Genomic DNA, 18,411 nt, shown 5'->3' with positions numbered 1-18,411 from the left:
AACCCAACAGCGGAGGCAGGAAGTATTATTTAATAAATTATGTTAGCCTAATTGAAGTAGGAAGGAAATAAATATTATTTCATGTCTTAATGTAACTATATTCACTGGGTTAAGAAGATAAGTGTTATTTCAAAAACACGTAACAGCTAAAAAGAAACAGAACATAATGTTGTGGCCAGATGACTCCCTCGAAATTGCGACAATTGAATTTCTGGAACAGATAGGACTGTGCCCAAATCACAGCCCTCCGAGGAGTGAGTCAGGGCACACGTGTAAATGAGATAACTAATATAGTACACACACCACCAAAATAAACACAAAGGGAACGTGAAAATATTTGGAACAAAACGACAAATGGCTAACGTCTACCGTGTTTAAGAGTTTGCAAAATAAGATTAATAATACTCCCAAGGCCTCAACAGATGAGGAGCTAAAGCTATGGTCAGATAATGTGCACTTGAGAAAAAAGAAATCGCAAACAATTGTAGAAGAACAGCTTCACCTTCCTAACCGCCAAAGGCCGGCGAGTTAAACAAGTGGAAATCTCATTTCATTCAACCTGCAAAAGTAAAATCTCTACAAACCCAATACTCAGGAGCATATGAGGAAATAAATCGTTTCCTATGCTGCTGGTTATATAAATTAGTACAATTCTTTAAAGCGGCAACCGGAGAGCAGCTCTCTCTGCCCTCGGGTCTTGTCCCCACACTTTAATAGAACCACCTCTTTGCACCAAAAGATAAATAAAATAAAGTAATAAAATAGAATCCAAGGGCAACTGGGCAAAAACTGATCAAGAACCACGAAATTTGGGCAGCCCCAGTTGGCTCAGCGGTTTGGTGCTGCCTTCGGCCCGGGGCCTGATCCTGGAGACCCGGGATCAAGTCCTGCATCGGGGTCCCTGCACGGAGCCTGCTTCTCCCTCTGCCTGTCTCTCTCTCTCTCTCTCTCTCTCTGCCTGTCATGAATAAATAAATAAAATTAAAAAAAAAAAAGAACCACAGAACTTACAGCATGTGCTGTAGTAATTCCATTTGCAGTTCACAGAAATTAATAAAAAAAAGAAGGCCGTACGTACAGAAGTTCTCATAGCTGTGTCATTTATAGCAGCAAAATCCTGGCAAAGGCTCGCTGTGACACGATTGCGAAAATCGGGACGTGTTAATGTGGCTTTCCCGCCACTGAGCTGGGCTGCATCCAGCTGGCCCGAGCTGCGAGCGTAACCTCATCTCTTGCTACTCAAAGGGAGTATATCTTTTAAGAAAGTGGGCCCTCCGTTTTTCTAGCTGGGAGAAGAGAGAATTCAGGCCCCAAAGGCACCCGTCCCGGAGCGTGTCCCACTCCCACAGGGCACCCTGTGCCTAAGTGTCCAGGGCTGAAGTCCTATGAGCCACCGGGGGAGAAAGCTGCTCCTGAAATAGGCCTGGGGGAGGCGACGGCCACCTGCACCGCAGCCCCCAGGGCCCTCCCATGGTGGCCCGGGTGTCGCCAGCCCCCGGCGTGCTCCAAACGCGCCCACCGACAGAATAGCCGGTGACCAGCTGGGTCCAGGGAGACCGTGGGGGCAGTGGGAGCGTGCCAGGCTGAAGGTGAGCAGTGGGAGGGGACAGCTGCTGTGACCCCCACCCTGCCGCGCCCACCCGGACACACGGGGTGCTGCACCCCCACCTCGCAACTCTCCCACCCGGGCTCCTTGCCCCCTCGGTGTGGATGGCCCCGGGGGGGCGCCTGGGAGCAGGCTCGGCACAGCTCCGTGTGAGCGAGCCTGGCCCGCCTCCCTGGACAGCCACCTCCTGTCTGCACAGCCTGGACGTTTCTGGGGTTTTTCCTCACCGTGGGGAAGCGAGGAGTCGCAGTGGCGTGTCCAAGGCGGGGGCGGGCGTCCCCATCAGCAGGATGCGTCCCACCTGCCTGCACCCCCGCTCCCAGCCAGGATCTGCTTCGTGTCACCCTCCTGGTGATCTTTTACACCAGGACACACGGGCCTGGCTTCATCCTCACCCGGAGGAGGTGCTGCAGGGGCCAGTTCATCACTTGCTGGGAAGATGTCACAGCAGGCGCGGCGCCGCGGCTCTGCTCAGCGCGGGTCTGGGGCAGCCCCCGTGCCCTCTCCTGCGGCCAGAAGCGCCCGGGCTGTGGCCGGAGGTGAAGGAGGCCGAGGCCTCGTGGAGGCGCGAGGACCAGCGTTCCCGCTCTCTGGCTCCCAGCCTCCCCCACCGCAGAGGATGCTGGGTTTCTGGCCTCTGCAGACACACGTTTCTGGAAGCTTCCTCAAGGAGGAAGTGGGGCTCTTCCTCCCCGTTCCCTAAAAGCCTCCAGTCTCACAGGTGGCCATCCACCGACCCTGGGGGACCATCAAGAGAACCGCCCATGGAGCAGGCACACAGCTGAAATGCTGGCCCCAAAATGCTGCTGCTGCCCGTGAGCATTTCCAACCCCGCAAAATGAAGACAGCTCCCCTGGCCGGTGGGGCACAGCCAGAGGGGTACCTCCCAGCGCAGTGGTGATGCAGCTGGGGCAGCGTGGGGCTGTGAGCCACGGTCTGTGGGTGACCCCCCCTGCCCCCACAGGCCTGCCCGGGGCTGGATCCGGGTGCATGGTGTGCAGAGTGGATTTCCAGAGCCTTCCACCCCAGCCCCGGCTTGTCTGCGAGCACAGATCTGGGTGCTCAAAGCCCGAGAGCTCCTCCTTCCCTCCCCCAGCACGCCCTGCTCCCACAGCATTGGCCCCACCGCCCCAGCCCTCCATCTGCTCCCCTAGGTCAGCGGCGGGGCTCCTGACACACGGTCAAGGGCACCCTCGCTGCCCCCACGGACAGCCCGCTTGCAGACCCGCCTCCCTCCGTGGCTGCTGTGGAGTCCTGGTGGTGCACGCAGTCCACTTCTCCACCGGAGCAGCTCGGCCAAGGTGCCACCTAGGCGGGGACTTCAGGAAGCTGGCTTTCAGAGGGTGAGGGCACGAAGTGTCCCCGCTTTCCTCTACCCGCCTGCCCAGCTAACTCTGAGTCCCACGCCACCTCCCTGTCACAGCCTTGGCCAAACACATGCTGGGGGCGGGCTGCCGGGGGCTCCGGGCTCAGGTATCCTTCTTCTCCGCCAACACCAGCCTCGGGGGAACCTCCTGACCCCCAGGTCTGCATACCCAGAGCACCGGAGAGGGAGGTACACGTGGAGCAGCTGGGAGGTGCGGAGAGCTGTGGGGGCCACAGCAGACACCCTCGCCCAGGAGCACCTGCCCCGGCCCTGCCCCGGTCTGCACCTCTTCTCTGCAGGGCTGGGGCACCCCAGCCGAGGCCCCGGGCTGGGGAGCAGGAGGGATGGCTCCGGAGGGCAGGCTGGGCCCCTCCCTGCAGGCCCCCGAAGTCAGGGTTCCCGTGCGCCCGGGCTGGAGGGCGTGAGCCTGTGCTCTGGAGACACCTGAAGGACCCCCCAGCCGGGGGGGGGCAGAGGGGCGGGGCAGTGGGCAGCTGTGCAGGGCCCCCCGACAGGAAGGGGCAAGCCCTGGTGAGCAGGGGGCAGGTTCCAGGGCCCAGGCGGCGAGGGAGCAGCAGCCAGCTCGGGGAGCCGTGCGGGAGGGACAGTCGGGGAGGCCCCCCCATGCCAGGCGGCCCCGGGGCTCCGGGGAAGGGCGAGCCGAGCGCCCTGGGCAAGGCCTGGCCCTTGGCCTCAGCCACTTGGGCGGACAGAGGACCCGCTGCCCTGGGAGCCTCTGGCACCGGAGAAGCTTGCCTCCCTCTCGTTCCTGTTGGGACTCATCACAAAGGCAGCTGCTCCGGGCTGCTGCTCAGTCCTGCAGAATTTCCTGACTTGACACTTTGGAGGGAGACACACAAGAAGGCTCTTTGTTCCAGCGGCAGACAGGGAAGGGCAGGGGCCCGGGACAGAGCCCGCAGGGGGCCGAGGTGCCCTGGCCAGGTCGGCGGTCCCTGGGCGAGGTCCCCGCGGCTCTGCCGGTGCCCGAAACACCCGCCGTGTCCCCCACTTACCACACGGGGCTGCCCCCCACTTCCCAGGGCTGCAGAGCCCTCCTGGGGACTGGGCCACCTCTCGGGACTCAATCCACCCCCCACTTTTTGTCTTGGACAGAAAATCCCATATGCATCATTTTAAAGCCGAGATCCTCCTCCTTCTCTGTTCTGCTCTTTCTCTCCCGCCCTGAAACCCGCAGGAACGTCTCTGGAGAGGAGAGTTTCTGAGGACGCATTTTCCCATGTTCTCTGCTGCTCCCCAAATTAGATTCTATTCCCAGTTAATACGCTAAATGACGTTACATTTCCACCAGCAGACCAGGCCTGCAGTTTAACAAGCTAAGCCCCAGGGAGTCATGGGCTCGGCCTGGTGCCGGGTGGGGGCGGGGGGTGCTTCTGCCCTGCTGAGCCCATCTGCCCCTAAGGGACCCCGTGCGGAGACAGGTCAGACACCCGGGGAATCTGAGAAATCCCCAGCATCCCCAAACGAGACAGCCTCGGGAGAAGCCCCCAAGCCACCCGCACGATGGAGGAGCAGGGGTCAGGGTCCGGGGACCATGGATCGATTTAAATGCAGAACTGTGCTGGCCAGCCAAGGCCCCAGGAAAAGCTCCATTACAAACTCTGAAATGCAAAAACCACGCAGACCCACCGTTCCACGGCAGGTCATTGTCCTGTTGCTGGAACGTGGCCTGAGCGCTCTCGTCAGCCCTTGCTTGCTCTCAAGGTCTCCCTCCCTGAGCAACGATGCCCAGTGCTGCCAGGAGGACTGTGAAATAAGCCGAGTTTCCAGCCACTGCCCCAAGTGAAGCCGGGCCGATGAGGGCCCTCCGCTCCATCTGGTCTGACCCGGGAACTGTGGCCCGGGCGGAGAGAGCCAGCTGGCACCAGCAGCCCCCAAGTGCCCTATACTGCATTTCTCCCCATTTCGTCTGGAGTGTGCATCCCACAGAAGACTGGCGGCCTCACATTGGTCACTCGGTAGGAAGGTAGGTCTCCTCTGACTTCGGAGCGCAATCCGGAGCTCCCCGCTGTCCTCTCGGAGCTACCGGCAGGCCCAACCCAGTTGCGAGGACAGCCGTGACCTCAGGCAGCGGGCCCTGGGTACCTCTGGCCTCCTGCCTTCAGAGTTCTCCACCCACAGCTGCAGCCCAGGGCTGGATCCCAGACCCCAGACACTGTCCAGTCCTGCTCTCTGGGCACCACCTTCGCCCCACCGACAAGCCCCGTAGCTGCACTTGGCTCAGGGCAGGGTCCTTCCCGGCACCTGCACCCTTTGTCAGACATCTGCCCAGCTTGCCGTCCTCCCCGCAGGCTGGAGAATCCCCTGGGACCAGCCTGCTGCCTGGCTCTCTGTCTCTCGGCGCTCCACCCTGGGGTCCTCTGCGGGACTCTGTTCTGTCGGCGGTGGCCCTCCTGCCAATCCACGTTGCTCCTCCACACCTGGCCATGCCTCGTCGTTCTTCCGGGTCCCTCTTCTCTCCTTTTCCACCCAATCATTTGGATAAGCTTGTCTGCCCTAAGCCTCCCCAGACCTCTTCTGCTCCAGGAGGCTCTAGAAAGTCTGGTTGGGTTTGAGTACCAGCCTTGGTATCTCAGTGCAAACAGACCCCACCAGGCACCCTGGATGCTGGCAGGGGCCGAGATGGCCACTGGGGGCCGTCATCCACCTCCCACTTCTATAAAGACAGGGCATCCCCACACCTCTCCTGAGAATCAGGAGGGAGCCATCCCGTGTCCCTGGGGAGTGTCAAGAACTGAGACTTTGGACCCAAAGAGATGTGGCCCTGAGCAGATTAGGTAGGAGTTACAACCATCCTACCATCTCCTGAGGGTGCTGGAGATGACAGATGTTAAGTGATTAGCACAATGCCCAGCACATAGTAGGTGCTTAATAAATGCTGGCTGCAATAGTAAACTCTTGTTGGAAACAGGCGAGTGAGGGCCACCTGGGTGGTGCAGCGGTTGAGCATCTGCCTTTGGCTCAGGGGGTGACTCCGGGGTCCTGGGATCGAGTCCTACATTGGGCTTCCTGCATGGAGTCTGCTTCTCCCTCTGCCTCTGTCTCTGCCTCTCTCTGTGTCTCATGAATAAATAAATCAAATCTTAAAAAAAAAAATGAGGCAAGTGATAAGTAAGCATTCATAGGCAGTGAAGACCCACTGGACGGTTCTGGAGAAGAAACTGATGCAGAGAATACGAAGAAGGTCTGAAACGGGGAGTGGGCAAAGTGTAGAGGGAGATGACACGGGACAGGGTGGCATCTCGGCTCCCTGGGGGCAGAGACGGGCTCCTGAACACGCAGGACAACTGGGCAGCTCATCTGGAAGACAGAACTTGCTTCCTAGCGCGTTTCACACCAGAATGAAAACGTAGCAGCAATAGACTGGGACGGGCCCCTGAAACCCACAGCCTGGAGTGGAAACCACGGGTGGATTGCTCTCGAACCCCCCCGTGGGGAGGGGCTGTCCAGCTGTGATGCAGAGCCAGGGGATGACTGACGCCCCGACACATACGGCCACATGAAAACAGGTTACACCACAGCAGAAACACTGGAATCAAGTGGAAAGACCGCCAAGGAGCTGGGGGCACAGGTCTCACGTGCACGGCGGACAAGGGTCCATCTCCTCTAACACAGGGCACTCTCGGGGGTGGGTCACTGGCCCGGCCGGGGGATGGAGCGCGCGACTCCTGCTCTCGGGGTGGCGAGTTCGAGCCCCACTTGGGGTGCACAGATTCCTTAAAAATAAAATCTTGTAAAAAAGAATAAAATAAAGAACTCTTTAAAAAGGACCAGAAACCCTACAGAAAATGGGAAAAGACACGAACAAAACGTTCACAGGAAAGAGAGCAGAAGATGGACTGGTCGCTGGAGAAAGGCAGGCTGACATACCACAGGGACACAGTTCCTTGCTGAGCAGGTGGCAAGGACTCCCGCCCGACACCGTGGGTGTGGAGGAAGCAGCTCTCTTAGGTCTGCTGCCTGCCCTCCTGGAGGTAAACAGGTGGTGCTCAGTACTGTGTCCTCCCACGGGGGCCCCGTGGACCTGTGCCAGGGAGCCGCCTGAGGACGCTGAGCCAACAACAACAGCACGCATGCATGCAGGGTCCTTCCTGTCAACACTACCTGAAATCGGAAAATGCTGGGAAAACCAAATGCCTCTTGATGGAGAAGTGCTGGGAAAATTGGAAAATTATGCACGGAGCAATATTATCCAGCTGCAAAAATGCGTGGTGAAGCTCTCTATGCACCAATAAGGATGGATTTCCAGCATACACTGGTAGGTGAAAAAAAAAGTGCAAAACGAGTATCTACATAAAAGGCTAGTATCCAACATCTATAAAGACTTTATCAAACTCAACACCCCGAAAACAAAAAAATCCAGTCAAGAAATGGGTGGAAGACGTAAACAGACATATCTCCAAAGACGACCTACAAATGGCCAACGGACCCATGAAAAAAATGCTCCACATCACTGGGCATCAGGGAGATACAAATCAAAACCACAACGAGATACCCCCCCTCACACCTGTCAGAATGGCGAAAATTAGCAATCAGGAAATGACAGATGTTGGCGAGGACGTGGAGAAAGGGGAATCCTCTTGCACTGTTGGTGGGAACGCAAGATGGGGCAGCCCCCCTGGAAAACAGTGTGGAGGGTCCTCAGAGAGTTAAAAATAGAGCCACCCTATGGCCCAGCAATTACACTACCGGGGATTTACCCCCAAAGATACGAATGTAGTGATGAGAAGCGGCACCTGCGCCCCAGTGTTCACAGTAGCAACGCCCACAAGAGCCAAACTATGGAAAGAGCCCAGATGTCCACTGACAGATGATGGATAAAGACGTGGTCTATACACATGACTCAGCCACCAGGGATCTTACCATTTACACCAACACGGATGGAACTAGAGGGTATTATCCTAAGCGAAGTGAGTCAGTCCGAGAAAGACAAACACCCTATGATCTCACTCCTCTGTGGAATTTAAGAAACAAAACAGGTGAACATAGGAGAGGGGAAGGAAAAATAAAATAAGACGAAATCAAAGAGGGAGATGAACCATAAGAGCCTCTTAACTCTCGGGAGCAAACTGAGGGTCGCCGGAGGGGACGAGGGGTGAGGTGATGGGGGTCCCTGGGCGACGGGCACGTGATGGGACGAGCACTGGGTGTTATATGCAAGGGATGAATCCCTGGACTCTACCTTTGAAACTAATAATACACTCTATGGTAATTAAGTCAAATTTAAATAAAAGATCTAAAAAAGGAAACATCTACAGCAGAGCGCAGTCCAAGAATAATCTATAGGATAAGAATATCCACAGTGTAGTACGATGAAAGAATATCTTTAGCGTAGAGTAGTATGAGAATATTTATAGCGCCGTATAGGAATATCTACAGCAGGGGCGCCTGGTGGCTCAGTCAGTTGAGCATCCGACTCTTGATCTCCACTCAGGCCATCGTCTCGGGGCCCTGGGACGGGGCCCTGCATCGGGGTCCCTGCTCACCGGAGAATCTGCTTCTCCCCCTTCCTGTGCCCCTCCTCTTGGCTCGTGCTCTCTCTCTTAAATAAATCATTTCTTTTCTTTTTTTAAGATTTATTTATTTATGATAGACATAGAGAGGGAGAGAGGCAGAGACACAGGCAGAGGGAGAAGCAGGCTCCGTGCAGGGAGCCCGACGTGGGATTCGATCCCGGGACTCCAGGATCACACCCTGGGCCGAAGGCAGGCGCTAAACCACCGAGCCACCCAGGGATCCCCTCTCTTAAATAAATCTTTAAATAAGAGTATCTACCGCATGGTCCAGCGTAGTAAGTACAGTAAGAGAATACGTATGGTATGATATACGTCATGGAAGGAGCATCTAAGAGAAACATTCACACACCTGCTCACCTGTGCAAAAGCAGCACAAGAAGGAAGACACAGAAACGAATGAGATTGGTCGCCCACAGGGGATGGGCAGGAGCCGACTCCCATCTCTAAGAACGGGTCACCTCTACCTCTTTGGGGACCTCAGTGGCATCCGTCACCCTGTCTACTGCTGGGCCGCCTGTCTGCAGGCTGTCCGCACTCGTCCGAGGTTGCTTATTCGAGACAAGCAGGAAGAGGCTTTGCTTCAGGGGCTCCCGGGTGTGGTCCCGGGACCCTATTAACAGGCGACCTTTAATTTAAACATCAATCCCTCTGCGGGGGCAGAAGGCGGATTACCCTAAAGAACAGGCCCTTGTGATCCTAGCAACCTGCCGTCCCCTCCAGGGAAGGTACCCGAAGTGCAGTCCTGGTTCTGGAAGGCCAAGAGCCCGGGCCTGCTGATGAAGGCCTGGGTCCCCGGAGGCCCAGGGAGGCAGCGGACTGACCAGCCAGGTGGGAAGACTGGAGTCACACAGGGGAAGGGGCTCGTGCCAGCCGTCCCTGGGGCCTCGTGGGCCATCCCGCCAGTGGCAGGCTGCACCCTCATCCCAGGCAGTTTGGAGGCCTGCATGCGGGGAAGGAGGCCTCAGCCTGACCACGGGGACGGTGGGAGCCTGCAGAGGCATCCCTGTAAGCCGGGCTCCCCTGGGCGCTCTCTGCTGTCCCTCACGCACCTGCACTGGGACAGCCCACAAGTGTCTCAGAGGGACACGGCCCACACAGAGCCCTCCAACCTCAGGGCCGCCTTCGGACAAGGCTCAGCGTCCACCCTGGCCCCGGTCATCACGGACACAGCCTGCTCCATCCACTCCCACTTGTCACTGTGCCCTCCTTCACCCCTAGGCTGTCCCCCACCCATGGCCACCTTCTGTCACCTTGACCTTGATGAAGAAGCCCTCACAGGGACTCCTGGCACCAGGCCCTGCGGCCAGGGGACACAGAGACTTACCCGATGGTCTTGGCCCAGTCGCACCACAGCGTCTTCCCGATGGCCTCCATGCTCACCTTGAAGCGGGCGAGGCACAGGTCCTGGAGGAGAGCGCCGTAGTCGGCGTCCTGGCAGGCCGTGGCCACGAGGAGGTGGTGCACTGCAACGAGAGTGTCCCCAGCGTCACCTCCCCTGCCTTCCCAGGGCCCGCATGGGGGGCCTGCCCATGTGGAGAGGGAGCCTGGGGCTTACGGATCCCAGCACAACCCAGCAAAGGCCCTGCCTGCTGCCCCAGGGCCTGGTGGGGCCTCCCAGGGCTCCGTGCGCACGGGCCAGGGGATCGCACTCCCCTCTGTGGGCACCGACCATCAGGAGCGGGATGCCCACCGGAGCCAGGCGCAGGGCCTGATGCTCAGGCGCCACTCCATCCTCACGTCGGGCCCCGATGCACTTCCCAGCACCTCCACGTCCCACGTGGGGAAACTGAGGACCTCTGCACGCGGGCTCCTCTGCCTCGAAGCCACCGGCCTCTGTCTGATTTGAGCCAGAATGTGGGGTCCAGGCTGCAGCCTCGAGGAGCCCCCGGCTCACATCTCCTGTTACAAACCAAGCTGACAGGCTGTGATGTGAAATGTGCTCTCGGCTCTCACTTGACAAATATGAGCTCCAAAGTCAAGGAAGGGACCGCACAAATCAAAACGCACTCATTTCCCCCTAAGCCCACAACTGGCTCCGATGGCTGCTGGGTCCCCACCCCTAGGCCTCCCTCCTCTTCCTCTTCAGGCTCAACATGTGCCTACACTGCCTGTCAATGGGACAATGCAGGGCCAGGGGGCGGGTCCTTCACATTCCCTCTCCAAGGCCTGGCCCACCTCCTGCCCCCCAGACTATACAGGCCCGCTGCCCGCAGGGCACCCCAGCCGCACCCCTACCATCATGGCCTTTCCAAATTCCTGGATGAAGCCTGCAGCTGGGAAGCGAGGGCTACACCAGGAACTCTTAGACTCTTTGTTGGGCCCAATGGACATGTGCAGACGCCCAGCTGCCCCTTGCAGCTCTCGGGCTTGGGGAGCCCACAAGGCAGGGGAAAAGGAGAGGGTGGTCGACCTTGGGGACACAGATTGTGTGTAGAGTTCTGGAACATGGCCTAGAAGGGGGTATGTACTTGAGTGAGCTTGCCCCCTGCCCCCTGCCTCCATCTTCCTAGAGTAAAATAAGGAGGAGCTGGGACTCCAGGCCCTCCGATACATGAGCACCACCCAAAGGTCTTCACGTGCACAGGTATCTTGGAGGCAGGTCCTAGGGTGATCGTCGACTTCCCAGAGGGGGCAACAGGCTTTGGGGCTCAGAAGCAGACTCAAGGTCCCAGCACCAATGGAGGTGTAGGCTTGGTGAACTCGTCTCAACTACCTGGGGCCCCACACTCAGCCAACGCCCAGTCCCAAGAGGTTGAGGACTAGGCAAGACGCTGGACAGGACAGTGGAGGACTTGACATGTCTTTCGCTGCAGACCTGGGGGAGAGGGCAGACGATGTAGGGGGTGATGGAGGGTCACAGAGCGGGTGATGACAGCAGGCTGTGAAGTGCCATTCCAGAACGTACCTCCTAGGGGCTCAAGAGCTAGTTATTGGATAGGCAGGTGGGTAGGTGGATGGGTAGATAGGTGTACCCCACGGAGCCACACAGGCAGGTGTGCCCCCCCCACGGAGCCCTCACAGGTAGGTTTGTGTCCCATGGAGTCCTCACGGGCAGGTGTGTACCCCATGGAGCCACACGAGCATGGCGAGTGTACCCTACAGAGCCCTCATAGGCAGGTGTGCCCCACAGAGCCCATACGGGCGGGAGTGCACCATTCGAGCCCACCCCGGCGCAGCGAGCGTGCCCTGAGGACCAGCTGTGGGGGACACCCAGGGCTGTCTGGGCAGGCCCAGGGAAGGAGCAACACCTGCCCCATAAGATGCCCCCTCAGAAAGCCCACCTGCTGTGGCCAGGTGAGGTCCCCGGGGCTCACGGGGTGCAGACGCCGACTCAGGATTCCCAAGTTGCCGTCCAGCCTCAGGCCAAGGGCCCCTCTGCGTGCCCCCCCTTTGTTCCCCCCCCACACACACCCCCAGCCCCTGCCTGTCTCCCCACCAGGGACGCTGTTCCCCGGGGAACCCCAGGCCCAAACGTGGCCTGTGAGTGGCCAGTGCCTCCTCCGAGGGGTCCCCTGCCCCCAGCCCACCCCGCCAGCCTTGCTCAGGGCCTGGAGCGCTGTCTTTCCTCAGAGCAACGGTCTGGGCCTCTCCTCTGGCACTCCCCGCCCCCCCAGCTCTGCATGCGGAGCCCGCAGACGTCGAGTCACCGACTGTAGCAGAAGGCCTGTGGACGTCGTGTCAGTGCAGCACGGGGCTCTGGCTGCCGGCTCCGCGCCGGTTCTGGAAAGGTCAGGCTCAGGGCGGATGCAGGCCAACGGGCATCTGGGCCGGGACGTGGCTGCTGTGAGCAGCGGGGTAGTGTGACAGGGACAGTGCGGGGCCAGGGCAGGAGGCTGCAGCGCCGTCCAGCAGAGAGGGCAGGTCCCGTCTACAATCCCTCCTGCTGCGGTGTCCGCCGCCACCTGGGGCATATGGGGCGGGTGCCCTCGGCCGTCCCCGGGCTGCAGAGCACAGCCCCGTCCCCACCTCCAGGGGTCTGTCCCCGTGTGCAGCCCCCCGCCCTGCCACAGTCCAGCCAGCTGCGCCTCCCTGGGCAGGCGGCCTGGACCCTGGCCCGCGTCTGGGCTGGACCCCGGGGTGCCGCAGCGCCCACCTCTCCGGGAGCCACCTGCTGCTCCCCGGGGTCAGAGAGGCCTCCGCACGCCCCGCCGCCCCTGCGTCCTGTCCCTGCGTCCTGTCCCGGGGCAGCCCGGGCCGCAGCTGCGATGGGCAGGGCAGACTGCGGGAGAATCTGGAAACCAGCTTCCTTTCTCACGTCCGGGAGGACGACCCTTAAGGTTCTTCTTACACGAGTCTCACGAGAGTACCTTACATTTTTATTTAAACCGACTAAAATTGCCAGGAGTTTTAAAAGCAGCTGTTTGCGGCCCAGTGGGTTCCGTTCCGCGTGGCTGCAGATGTAATCACTCATCACTCGTGTCTTTAAAGGGCCGCGTGCGGGGGCTGGGAGCAGCAGCATCCTCGGCAGCGTGTCAGGGCAGGAGCCTTCCGGGGCGTGTGCATTATTCAGGAATTAGGTGTCCTTTCAGGGAGGGCTCAGAGAAACAGCTCCCTGCCTCCCTCCACAGCAGAAAACCAGCCCTGGCAGGAGGGCGGGCGGTGGCCTATAGCCATACAAGGCGGCAGGATCCCTCAGACACCCCCCAAACGACTGGCAGCCAGAAAGATAGGGACGTCGGGGCTCCGGGGCTGCTGCACTGAGACCTCAGATGAGGGGCCCCCGTTATGGGGTTATGGGTCCTCGGTGTGGCTGCACATTGGTAGGAAGGGCCCATCCTGCTGCGGCCTATTTGGTATTTGCAGGGAGAGGAGCCCAGACTCCTGCAGAGCCAGGGCCCAGGGGGAAGGCGGCTGGGGTGACAGGTCGGGGGTGAGCCTTCTCACAGGGTGACCCGGCGGCGGGGGGCTAAGGGAGAGCCTCCCTGAGGCGCCCGAGCACTAGGGGAGGAGCCTCCAGGGACCCCGGACGGAGGAGGCCCCCCGGGGCAGGGCGGCCTCCTTCACCCCCGACTGTGAAGTGAGACCCCTGCGGCGGGTGGCCCACGGGACCGCCCTCCAGAGGGTGCGCTGTCCCCAGAGGGATCCCTCCAGCCTCAGGAGGGGCGGCCCATCTCCGCGGGGTTTCCAACACGAGCCAACGTCCCCTTAGGGACTCCGGGGACCCTCGGGGCCCGACCCCGGTGGCCAGGAGGGGTGATGGGGAGGGGCGCCGCGAGCAGCGCTCAGTGTTGAGTCCGCACAGGCGTATACACGTGTCAGAACCTTCCAAATCGTGCACGTCCCGTATATTCCACTTACTCTTCGTCAATCCCACCTCAGTGAAGCTGTTTAACACAATAAATGAGGAGGAAACGCCAAGATCCGTGAGTGGGGTGATTCTAGACCATCTCGACTTTTTTTGCCTTGTGGTCCTTCATGTTTTCCACGGGTTAGACAAGCCTAGAATTGATGAGGTGTGATCCCTGTGCTCTGTCCAGGTCTTCCCCATGAGAAAAAGCCTCACTCGCTCCAAGGTCCCTGCGGCAGGCGCGAGTCCCCTCCCGCTCGCGGGCCGCGGGGACAGAAGCACCCACCGCCAAGACTGCCCTGGTTATGCCCCCCGGGGACCCAAATCCCCAGGAAGCTGCAGGCCCAGAGAATGACGGACACAGAACCCCGTTCGAACATGTTGCCCTCAGCCTATTTGGACAAACAGAAACCAAAACCAAAACAACCGAAAAAAAAAAAATCAAAACTCTCGTGCGTCCAGTAAAAATGCCTCGTCGGCCCTCAAGGCCCTACAAGCTGTCACCAACTCCCGCCCCGCTGTGGGCAGCCAGGCGAGGGGAGAGAGGAAGGGTCCCCTCAGCCACGGCCTCGCATCCCCCACTCGCGCCGAGGCCTTCATCAGACTCCGCGCGGCCTGTGCCCCTCCGGGCGGCGCCCGCTCACCGTCCCCTTGCTCTGCTGCCCCAGGGACCCTGCGTCCCTGCCCCCTCCTTGAAGCGCCCGCTCGTGCTGGCTGCGGGGGCACCTGTTAGTGTCCCCGAATCCATAAGAAGACGGGACGCTGAATCTGGTTAAAACAAACAAAACTAAGTGACGCAGAACAACACCCAAGCGTGGGCGGTGGAGTCGTCCAGCGCGAGACTAGGAAGCCATAAACCACAGCGTCGTCCCTGACGCAGTTGAAGTCCACCCGAGAAGGAACCAACGGGCCCTTGCACCTGTCAGGGCGGCCACCGCCCAAATCCCAGCCAAGGACACGTGTCGGGAGGACGTGGAGAAACGGGACCCCCGGGCGTCGCTGCCGGGAGCCCACGCTGCTGCCGTTGTGGCGGGAGGCGGTAGGGCAGGCGCCGAGCTGGTAAACACCGTGTGGCGACACAGAACCACCGCGTGACCCAGCACACGCCGGAGGACAGAGCAGGCCCGCCAACGGCGCGTGCACACCCACGGCCACGGCGCAGTGGTCACAGCGGCCAGGAAGGTGGAGCGAGCCGGGTGTCCGTCAGCAGGCGCCTGGATGGGGGCGTCTGGGGGGCTCAGCCTTCGGTGGAGGGTCTACCTTCGGCCCAGGGCGTGACCCCGGGGTCCCGGGATCGAGTCCCACGTCGGGCTCCCTGCGTGGAGCCTGCGTCTCCCTCTGCCTGGGTCTCTGCCCCCCCCCCCCCCCCGCATGGGTCTCTCATGAATGAATAAATAACGTCTTTACAAAAATAAGAAAATAGTTGAGTGCTTTCCCCAAAGCTCCCTGATATTCCCATCTACGCAGCCAGCAGCATCTTCCTTCACAGACAGACCCATAGAATCTTCCAGAGGCAATAAGCAGGCAGCGAGAAAGCAGACCTTGGGTGTCAGCATCACAGGTCCTAAGGGATTATGCCTTCTAGACCTCTTCCCCTGACGTGGGTTCTGCTCTTGGATACGTGAACTGCTCTTATTCGGGCTGATGACTGGTCAGAAGGGGTGACAGGGCAGTCATCAGAGTCCAGTTATTTGCTCGGGTCTGGTGCTGCCTTTCGGCCTCCCAGGTGCGTGTGGCTCAGGAGACTCCTCCGTGGTGGGCCTTGCGGGCACGGGGTGCAGAGCCCCGGAGCATCCGCTGCACCCCAGCTCCTGTGAGTGACCAGCGGGGGAAGGGGGCCCACCTGAGGGACAACGGGGGGGGGGGTGGGCAGCCAGGGAAGGCTTCCTGGAGCAGGCAGGCACCTGGGGGGGGACGGGGGCGGCCCCGCAGGGCAGGGCGCAGAGGGGGAGCGGGGCCAGGGCTGGAGAGCAGGCGGCTGGTTTCTGCTCTGCTCCCAGGAGGCACCGTGGGAACCGCCCGAGGCCCACGGGCGCCCGCCCCCCGAGTCCCGGCTGCTGGGCCCCCCGGGACCCGGCTCCGCAGGGCTGCTTACCACCGGGCCTTTCCGTGTCGAGGAGAATATGGAGATAAAACAATGTCAGGGCGAAAGAATCGTCCGTGGGCAACAATAACTTCATTATGTTAAAATGAATAAGGTCTTGTGTGGGTTGGGGGCCCCCCTGGTGCCCGGTGTTGACGTAACCCTCGTCCGGGCACCGGGGAGTTCTCCAAGCTGTTCCTCGGGCCGCGGTCGCCCAGTCAGGGAGGGGGGAGGACTGGTGACAGGCTGGTGCTGGGGGCTCCGTGTGCGTGTCAGGGGGACAGTGTCCTCTCCTCTGGTCTCCACGGCAGAGGCGGGCGGGCCCAGGCCGGGGCCGGGAAGGAGGCTCTGGGGCCCGTTCCCGCCCCTCCCCACCTGCCCTGCAAACGCGGTGGCTTCACGGGGTGAAACCTCCACCCGCGGGCTCCCCCTGAGGCTCCAGAAGGGTCAGGAGACCTCTGTCTGTCTGTCTTGTCCTGGTCCCCCAGCCGCGGCTCACAGGCTGGGACGGGGCTTCCCCTTCGTCCCCAAGGCCGCTCTGTGGCCAGGCCTGAGCTGGGGTCCCCGGGGAGGAGGCCCACCGTGCCAGGGGGTCCTCAGGAAGGATGGGCTCTGCCCCTGATGGCGGGAGGGGGGGGACACTGGCAGCCAAACCTGGGGGTTCCACCCTTGGTGGCTCAGCATTTTCACTGGAATTCACATCACAAGTGGCAACCACACTCGGCCAGACCCAAATTTCAACTACAGAGAAGTTGTGGAATTGGTTCATTCTGGGAGAAGAAAAAAAAAAACCAAAAAAACAAAAAAAACAAAAAAACCTCGGGGGGTGCAGAAGAGACATAGCCTGAAGGAAGGATTCCACCCAGAACATTTCCTGGGCCTGTTGCTCCCTCCCACTTGCAGCGTGGACATAAGCGTCTCTCAGCAGCTCTGGCCTACGACTGACCGGCAAGCGTCTGTGGAAGGGAGACAAAACCCCAGAAATTTCTCCGTGCAGGGGAATACCCAGGGAATGCAAACAAACACCCTGAGATGACGAGCAACCTGGGCCAGGCGACAGCTCATAGGAGGCAGCGTCAGCCAGCGCACCTGAGTGGGGGGCGGGCTCCCGACAAGAGTTTACAACAGACCTGGCCATCACAGAATCACCCCGGTCCTCTGAAAACAGCCTTTTTTTTTTTTTTTTCTGATGGAGAAAAAACTTTTCAGTGGCTATATACGGAGTTTATAAGATGCATGTGGTCATTTCAGAGTCTTCCGTGAACAGAAGAATATGCACAAAGCCCAGGTTTACAAGAGCCTCATTGTAAAACTGTTACAGATAAGTTCTTGAACCTATGGACTCGCATACTTGAAAAAAAAAAAAAAAGAAAAAAGAAATTCCACATTGCTATTTTGGGTAGCAAAATCTGCACTGCCAAGGAGATATGGCTCCTATGAACAACTCGGGAAGAAAACACTGCGTGCGCCACAATTCTACTAATTACTGCTGGGCTCTGATGACATTAGTTTACTGATAGCCTCGTAAGAGTGGTGTTTATTTGGAAAAAAAAATAAAAATAAAGCTATCACATTAGCCAGACTCCTCAGACTAATGTTAAGATTATCGGACTTTGGACTTCCACCAGAATGTGGGTTATTTTCCCGGTCAACAAGGAAGGTCTTTATATATTCTCATGACGTGGTGTTTATTTACACAGGCTTTAGAAGGTGCAGCCTCCGGACACCAGCAAAGAGTATGTATTTGGTCAGTTATGTTAAAAAAAAAAAAATGACACAAGGCAGCTCCCTGCCCTGTTAGCAGAGAAATGTTCATTTCTTAGGAGGTTAACACAGTAAATCCCACGTCAAGCCAAAGGGATCCTAACAACAAAAGGAGACAATACTATTTCAAGATTTTGCTTTATGCAGAATTTCAGCCAAACATTTTAAGAGGCAAGATCAGTCGTTACGGGGCCAGCAGATGCGAAGGGTTTCCTGCCGAGCCTGGCTGGCCGGCCTGCCCTGCGGGCCCAGGTCCTCGGGTGGCCCCGGGCCATCTGCCCTGCTGCCCCCAGGAGCCAGCGCAGGGGTCACCCTCCACCAGCAGCAGCACTGGGGCGGGGGGGGGGGGGGGGACCTGCATTGCAGGTGCTTCTGCCCGACATCACCTGTTCCGGGAGAGCCCACAGGTGCAGGAAGCAGCCTCAGGCTGACCCCCCTCCTCCCGGGGCTGCTGGATTCCTCCCCTCCAGGGCCCTACACACAGGAGATGGATCCAGCGGCCGGAGCGGTTTGGAAAGATTTCTCGGCACTGCGACAGGAGAGCCGTGAGGACAATTTCGCCGTCAATCAGGCGAAGTCGGTGCAGGTCCCTGCTGCCCCGGGTCCCGGTGTGGGTCCCCGTGTGGGTCCCGGTTTACAGCCCGTCTCCAAGCAGAAAGCCTCCTCACCGAGGGTGAGTCCCTCCCTGAATTTCTACCAGCCGGAGGCCCGAGCTCACAAGCAAACAGGCTTGGAGGCTGCTCTGCTTTTTGCAGACACTCCTGGGGGCCC

At 59.4% G+C, this 18,411-nt stretch overlaps 1 protein-coding gene and 1 long non-coding RNA gene across 4 annotated transcripts in view; one reads left to right on the top strand and one right to left on the bottom strand.

The window, feature by feature from the left end:
- Positions 1-18,411, bottom strand: part of RAMP1 (receptor activity modifying protein 1) — a 36,416-nt gene that overhangs the window by 17,648 nt on the left and 357 nt on the right. The window contains exons 1-2 of one of the 2 annotated variants that reach the window (XM_072796869.1): positions 15,889-16,133; positions 9,831-9,969 (exon numbers count right to left, since the gene is read on the bottom strand). In XM_072796869.1, the coding sequence (XP_072652970.1) occupies positions 9,831-9,969; positions 15,889-15,973 (224 nt within the window). In that variant the 5' untranslated portion in view covers positions 15,974-16,133. Of the gene's footprint in view, positions 1-9,830; positions 9,970-15,888; positions 16,134-18,411 lie in introns of those variants that run through there. The other variant, XM_072796870.1, reaches the window with a different exon arrangement.
- Positions 17,250-18,411, top strand: part of LOC140616283 (uncharacterized) — a 49,172-nt gene continuing 48,010 nt past the window's right edge. For both annotated transcript variants that reach the window (XR_012016831.1, XR_012016832.1), the window contains exons 1-2: positions 17,250-17,612; positions 18,111-18,313. This is a non-coding gene — a long non-coding RNA (uncharacterized lncRNA). The remainder of the gene's footprint in view (positions 17,613-18,110; positions 18,314-18,411) is intronic.

Source organism: Canis lupus, chromosome 24, assembly GCF_048164855.1.
Source record: "Canis lupus baileyi chromosome 24, mCanLup2.hap1, whole genome shotgun sequence".
Classification (NCBI taxonomy): Eukaryota; Metazoa; Chordata; class Mammalia; order Carnivora; family Canidae; genus Canis; species Canis lupus.
Note: the sequence above shows the minus strand (reverse complement) of the source record. Positions and strands in the feature narration are given on the sequence as shown.